Genomic DNA, 7,500 nt, shown 5'->3' on the forward strand with positions numbered 1-7,500 from the left:
AGCGCACTGAGGGCCTTAGTTAAGCTTGCCTTACAACAGTTTAAACTCTCACTTGACAAAACATGAGAAAAGGCGAAGCTTTCTTTATCATGGCCTGCCGTTCATGCTTCAACACTGTGTTGCGTGCGTTAGATCAAAGCACGCTTAATGATTTTTTTACATTGTCTGTAAGGAAGAAAGGGTGGGATTTAGCTCGAAGTCTCTTTTAAATGTTATTTTTAATTATTTTTTCTCATTTTTGCGATTTCCTGCCAATGCACAAGAGTTCATTTTCCAACTGCATTTATTTTTTCGGGTTTTTCGGTCATTCTTGTCCTTAATTAATTTTCTTAAATATCAACTTCTTTAAGTAATGAATTCGAATTTTTCCTGGCAGGTGATTTGAGCTCTTTTCTTGTTGGTTAGCATTGTTTTGTTTTTATTTCCTTTTAAATCTTATGCTGAGTTTATGGCAAGGATTCTTCAAATGAAGCTACCGTAAAATGGTCAGTGCAAATTGTAAAATAATACCTTCTTTGTTCTGGTGGACAGTAATCCGTCTTCATCACGGACGAGCTGGCAGGTTTGGTTCCTCGACTAAGAGGCGCAACATCTTTCGTTAAGTGTTTTGCAAATTCGCGATAATCGATGAAACCAGAGCGAGTTGGATCACACCTGACATAGGAAAAGTGCACGACAAAGTCAGATTAAAACCAACCCCCTTCCCAGTGTCTTTTATCTCCCCACCCCAAAGGGTGCGAGGGAAGAACGACCGTGGTTCAAGCTGGCACGTGTCTCCCAAAAAGTGGGAGATGACAAAAAAACAACCAGAGGGACGGGCAGGCAAGTCTTTCCTGAGCTCACTATAGAAGGGAAAAAATTTACCAGAGAGCAGTGCTGGCAATAGGTCAAAAATAATAGATTTTCCGTACCCCGTAGGCAAAACAGCAACCACGTTTTCGCCAAAATAAACTGCTTCCAAGCAATTAACTTGTTTTGGCTTCAGATTTACATTCCAATTGCTGCTCTCCGAAAATGGGTCATTGAAGATTGCTGGAAAACATGGCGACTGATCTACCCAAGCTTCAGCCAACGCTTCAAGCTCCGTTTTGGCCGTGACAAAAACAAGCGGCGACACTATTCGGAAAAGCGGGGCCCCTTCCAAAGTGGAAGTTGCTCACTAAGACACGTGACCATCCTGAACCAGGGTCTTTCTTTCCCCGCTCCCTCTGATGTTAGGAGATGGAGGAACCTGGGAACGAGGTTGGATTAAAACTTACTTGAACTTTTTTATACTACAAAATACTGCTATAAACCTAAGAGTTATATTTCTTCTAAATTTTTATCCGGGTTGTGCGCCCCCCTCAAAGTTCGTCAAACTCTTCGGGATAAAAGTAGTAGTTTATAGTATAAAACAAGAAGCAGCCTTTAAATACTACTCCGTAAGGAATCGAGGCGGAAAAAATAAAACTGATTTAAAGTAGTAAATTTTCTTGAAAAAATGAGATGATACATTTTTTTGTCCGAAAAAGAACTAATAAGAATGAAAAATGAAATTGAATCACCAATTTAAAAAGTTGGAGGAGGTGTTGGAAATGTTAGAAAAAAAGACTTGAACAAGAAAAAAAAATAGAATTAAAGGTAAAAAGGAAAAAAAAAGTATTGGAAATAATGATAATTACATTTAATAAATTAAACGATTAAGTTAAGATACAAGAAAGGAAATCAAATTTGAAAGGGTTTGAAAAAGGGCATAAATTTGTCTTAGATAAAGAGTAAAACAAGCAATAGTGTTTGAAAAAATGATTTACTTAAAGAAGATATTTTGAAAATAACAAAAGCTAAAAAATTATCAGTGAGATCAAAACTAAAAATTAAATTTCCAAACGAAAAATCATCACGCAGGAAAAAAATTCACATTGTAATTTACAAGAAGATAAAAAAAATAATTGTATTGTAATTGTACCGCCGTAAGATAATAGAGAAGCTGAAGGTTTGAGCCTTAGCCCTTTGTCAGAGCGAATGAGAGGATTTATGATTTCAGGTTGTGTGAAACTCCCATTTGCTCCACTCAAAACGTCAGTTTCTCTAACATTAACAGTGGTAAAATCTAACTTATCAACTCGTTCCATTTGTGTTACAATTCCCACCGACACAGCACCGGTTTCTTTAGAAACAATAAACCCCAAGATACTTCTATCTTTTGTCGTTGCCTAGGTTGTTTAGCTGCTAATAGACAATCAATTGTTCTTTCTCGGTTCACGTTTATTCTCGTTGTCCAAACGAGTGTTTTCGATCGATTCCAAATAATTTCAACCTCGCTTCAGACTGCATTAGGCACGGTCCATTACAAAGGTTGTAGGGAGGGTGCAGTTTTTTCGTAATATTCTACTTGGTTGAGTTTCCAAAATTCTGTTGTAAGCTTTCAATTTTTTCTTCCACTATTTCCGGTTTCTAAAGTTTTCAACCATTTCTTAGGGCAATAATAACACCTTTTACTTTTCAAATAGATTAACTTAAACAAATCTTTTTTTTTCGCATTAAATTGAAAATATACTGAAAATACTTATGAGTTGAAATTCGACAAAATTTGAGGAGTCACCAGCTAAAAGTGAGGAGAATTTAGCTCAAGTTTAATTTAATCAGAAGTGGCCAGTTATAAACTGGTTGTGTTGTATCTCATTCGCAACCAAGGAGCAATAGGAAATGGATACATAATGCATGACTGCGACAAAAAAAAGGCAAACATCTCAAGAAACTGGCACAAAGTCGTGCGGAGCAACAACCACGTATTTAGGTGTATTAACACTTACATTTTAAGGAGTTCCTCAAACGTCTCTGGGTCCATTGTGATGCCAAGACTGCTAAGGACATTTCTCAAGTCATGTTTGGAAATCTTGCCACTTCTGTATTAGAAAAAACATTCAGACAGTCAATGCTGACTGCTGTTTTGCTTTATAATAATAAAATGCATAAGAGTGTGTACAAATGCTAAGACTAAGACGTACGTCATTCATTTCAACACCTGTATCCTATACCTTGCAAGTCACTCGTTTGAAGGAGAAGGGAAAATGCGCGAAAACGGGAGTATGAAAAAAACAGGAAATCGCAAACTAGATTCCAAAATCGGCATCCGGAATTGGACCTGAAAGAATAGAGGCTAGTCAAAATATTCTCGTAATATATTTCAGTGCAACGAGCTAAAATAATAAAACAAAATTGGACATTCACTTTGAATGCTCATTCCGCAAAGCCTTGTGATTATCTTATTGGCATCGAGTTACAGATAATTGCCAAGTTTATTTCACCTTCATTTTCATAGCGTGGGAACGAATTTCCTTGACGAAAGAGTTGTTCCAAAATGTGAAGTAAAGTTTTTGCAGTCTTGTTTTACTTCTATAAAATGTTTTCATGCAAGATGCTTTCATTCCTTGCTTCTATAATTTGAACACATGTGAGCGGTCAGACAATAAGGCTAATGGGGCGTTTTATTCCAATTCTCCCGTCATCAAACAACTCGGATTGCTGCGGGGCTCTGCTAGAGAAGATTATACTCAAGAGGTAACTCCACCAGTATTCTTGTCATCTATTTTTTATTTATTTAATTGAATTAATTCATTCATTTTAGTCACCCATACCTGTACAATGCAAATGATTATAGTTACAGGATAAGCAAAAAAATATGTATGGGTTATTGACCAAGCGTGAGGTCAAGATGACTGGATATTGGCCAAGTTCTTTTTTTGCGTGTTTATGGACCGAGACGAAGTCGAGGTCCATAAACACGCAAAAAAAGAACTTGGCCAATATCCAGTCATCTTGACCGAACAATCTTGGTCAATAAAGGATTTATTATATGACTTAAAACACCAAAAAATGATCTTTGATCTTGCGGGACCAAGCGAGAAATCCCGAGCGGGCAGTATCGCTCCATCTTGCCCGCTCGGGTAGCCAATCAGAGCGCGCGATTTGGTTCATCTTGCCCGCTCACGGAGCTAGTCATATAATAAAGTGAGATATTGAAGGAGTTACAAGGAAGCCCAAAGAAGCAGAAAGCTTATACGAACTTCCCTGGACTAAAATTTAATGACAAAGTGCATAGCTTTGAATACAGACTTAATAAAGAATTGTCTTTCACTGAGATAGTTTTTCAGATTTAAAAAAAAAAAATAGATATAGAAGGAGAGCTAACTATTGTGACTGGCAGAGAATTCCAGAATTTAGGTCCCTGATAAAGGATACTGACTTTTTTAATATTAGTTCTGCAGAAATGTGATCTATACTGAAAGGCAGCTCGAGTATATAACGTATTAACGATGAAATGATATAATATATAGATTTAGCCAAGCCTAAAAGCGGAGCTGCCCGGTTGTTTCCCGGTGTAACAAATCGAGCCCAATCGAACTAAATTTCAATCGAACTCAATCGAACACAATCGAACCCAATCCGTGGATTGAGATCGATTGAGTTCGTCAATCGAACCAAATCGTACTCCCACAAAAAAAATATGGCCAATCGAACCCAATCGAATGTTCGATTTCCAAACTCTTGATTAAAAAAAAAACTGGTGTTCGAGTTGCTGAAATCAATAACAGGTTTTTGAAGGCTCGAGTTGCTTCAGTATAAACGTGTGTGTTTTGAACCGCAAACATCTCGGAGAAATGGCTTCAGATGCTATGTGGGTTGTAAACGTTAAATGCGTTGTTAAAGGCTATCAAGAGTGCCGATTTGATGTGAAGGAGGGAGAAGAATTTAAAGTATCAAAGAAAATAGGAGAGAAAGGCCGTGCTTTTCGTGTTGAAAATGAGCGCGAACAACTGGGACACCTTCAACGTGAATTGGTTGCGGCCCTGTGGCCTGTTAATGCTTCGATTACTTGGTAAGTGAAGACGTTGTAAGTAGAATTCACCAGTTCAAGAAATTTACCGCAAGAAATCTTGTGCTTCCCTTGGGGAAAACAGAGAATGCAAAACTAATGCATAATTTTCGCCTTTAGTAGGGGTACAGCACACCCTCAGCGAGCGAATGGAAAAGGAAAAAAGCCATTTCGTAGTCAACTGTCAATAGCCAACGAATAGGAATCACGCTAAAATTAGAAGCCATAAAAAAAACTTTGTCAGTTCCAAGGTCAAAAAAGAGTTTTGCTGATGTACTTTATTCCACTTTATATCTGAAAACGAGATCATTCACATTTTGATCTATTTCATTGAAACACGCCAGGTTGGCTTGGAATAGGAATCGGCAAAATACGCCATCAAACAAGATCTGCTTCAATACTTAAATAACGTTTAGGTGCTTTAAACAAACCTCTGAAAACCGTCACAAGCTAGTGAAATTTCCCCCTAATCTTACGAGAACTCATTGCGATTACGTGTTTATAACATAAGGGCAAAATTTTCTTGTCAATGTCGAGGCACATCGAAAACCAGTTGGGCAAACGGATTAAAAAAGCACTTGTTCGATCGCATTTTAGAGCAAAACAAACAAACTAATCAACTTTTTCTTAATGTCCAAAAGAGTGCAGTTAATTGGTATTTAATTCCAATTGACAATAAAAATTCGATTTTCATTCCTGAACAAAAGAAAAACCGATTAAACCACTTGTTGAAAGTAACAAACGGTTTAGTGCCCTAGGAGAGAATTTGTGGAGTCACTTGTTCCACTAAGTATGAGCTATTACTGGTATTCTGTTTTGTCGTTGTCGTTCTCTTTCGCTCTCCTTTCGTTTCTCTTCTAGACATAGGTCCTCTAAGCATCATGTAACCTTATATTACATCCCGCCGATGCTTGACTTGAATAACTGCGTAGCCGCCAGTGTGGACCACAGATGTCATGATATGTCAAACTGGATTGAAACCAGGGAAAAATGCAGAAGGAAAACATTTTCCACTTGAACACGAAAAGCATTGACTGTGTAAGAACTATAGTTGATGTAGTATGGCCGTTTAGTCGCTTCGAACCACAGAAAGCGCGCGAAAAATGAAGCCTCGTTTATGTTTATGTGAATTAACCAGTACCTGGTCAGCGGTCAACTTAAAAAAAAAGCTGACCTCGGTGAGCTCTAAGCTTGTGCCCGCGATATGGTCACGTGATACTCAGCCGATACCTTGTTTTCACAGGTGTGGACGTGATGTGGACGTACCATTGTTAAGAAAATAGGGAATTTAAGGGAGGTGGCTCTTAACTACCAATCCGTTGCCATAGACCCCTTCAAATAGTCATTTCTCGAATACCTTTAAATCTACAAAAATCCTTTTTCGCCAAATGTGTTCTATCTAACATTCCTTTGTATGATTCGACTCACAACCATATTTGGTCAATCACAAGACCAAAACAGAAAATGCCCAACAACTTAGCGAGTTACCGGTAACTATGTTGTTCTCAATTTTTTAACGCAAGAGTATAAGAACATTCTAACACAAAATCTGTAGCACGGATTTTAAAAGAAATTATTTCACAAAACATTATGACGTCATAAGGTCCTTCTTTGACACACTTTCCAAAATATCAGTTCCTTTTTTGTCCAAATAGAAATTCCATGCTGAAGTTTACGAAAAGAGATGGGACGGTTCCCATCCGTTTAAAAACCGCCTCTTCCCTTCGTTTCCTAAGGGCCTTTAACTGTTTTTCACTGAAACGCACGGCAGAGGACTGGGACTAGTTGTGTATGCAACCTCTGATTGAAGTGATGTCAGGTTTCCACTGAAAACGTTACTTGATAGAAACAACCATGCAACCTTTTTGTAGTGCTCTTTGACTATAAAGCTTCCTTAGCAACCATTGTCTTTCTGTGGTTAAGTGCAACCCGCCTTAAGATACGACACAACGGTTAGCAAGTACGTTTGGACGAGCACCAGGAATCTGAGTCGACAAATTGTAAAAATTTTGGTTTTATAGCCATGGCCGTCCGTACGTCCGTACATACGTACGTACACCCCCTCCATGTATGCCAATGTGACCAGTATCACGCTAGTTTACAGCATACAACTTTGATATTGGACATCCATGCTTTGATCAATTGACACTTGTTAAAACAAGGTATCGGTTGACCAGTATCACGTGACCATATCGAAGGCTCAAGCTTAGTGCTCACCCATTTTTTGCAGTTGACCGCTGACCAGGTCCTGGTTTCGATTGGATTGTAGGCTCAATCCAGATTAACTAACCTGAAGCAAGGCTTAATTTTTTCTCGCGCATTCTGTGGCTCGACGCGGCTACACGGCCATACTACATCAACTATAGTTCTCGTTCTTACACAGTCAACGCTTTTCGTGTTCAGGTGGAAAACGGTTTGGAAGATACTTTCTTTCTGCATTTTTCAATTCGCTGGTTTCAATCCAGTTTGACATATCATGATATTTGTGGTCCACACTGGTGGCTACGCAGTTATGCAAGTCAAGCATCGGAGGGATATAAACTTAAAGCTGAGTGTTTATTTTTAATGTGCTTAGAGCTGCGTTTTTTTCTGTATTACAATTTTTGGCATATCTTTAGAAGCTCTGATAAGGTTACATGATGCCT

The 7,500-nt window shown here is 38.3% G+C and overlaps 1 protein-coding gene across 2 annotated transcripts in view; it reads right to left on the reverse strand.

The window, feature by feature from the left end:
• Positions 1–7,500, reverse strand: part of LOC137979601 (uncharacterized) — a 44,914-nt gene that overhangs the window by 2,724 nt on the left and 34,690 nt on the right. For both annotated transcript variants that reach the window (XM_068826903.1, XM_068826904.1), the window contains 2 exons: positions 2,793–2,885; positions 511–654 (listed from right to left, as the gene is read on the reverse strand). In XM_068826903.1, coding sequence (XP_068683004.1) covers positions 511–654; positions 2,793–2,885 — 237 coding nt within the window. The remainder of the gene's footprint in view (positions 1–510; positions 655–2,792; positions 2,886–7,500) is intronic.

Source organism: Montipora foliosa, chromosome 12 (genome assembly GCF_036669935.1).
Source record: "Montipora foliosa isolate CH-2021 chromosome 12, ASM3666993v2, whole genome shotgun sequence".
NCBI classification, from domain to species: domain Eukaryota; kingdom Metazoa; phylum Cnidaria; class Anthozoa; order Scleractinia; family Acroporidae; genus Montipora; species Montipora foliosa.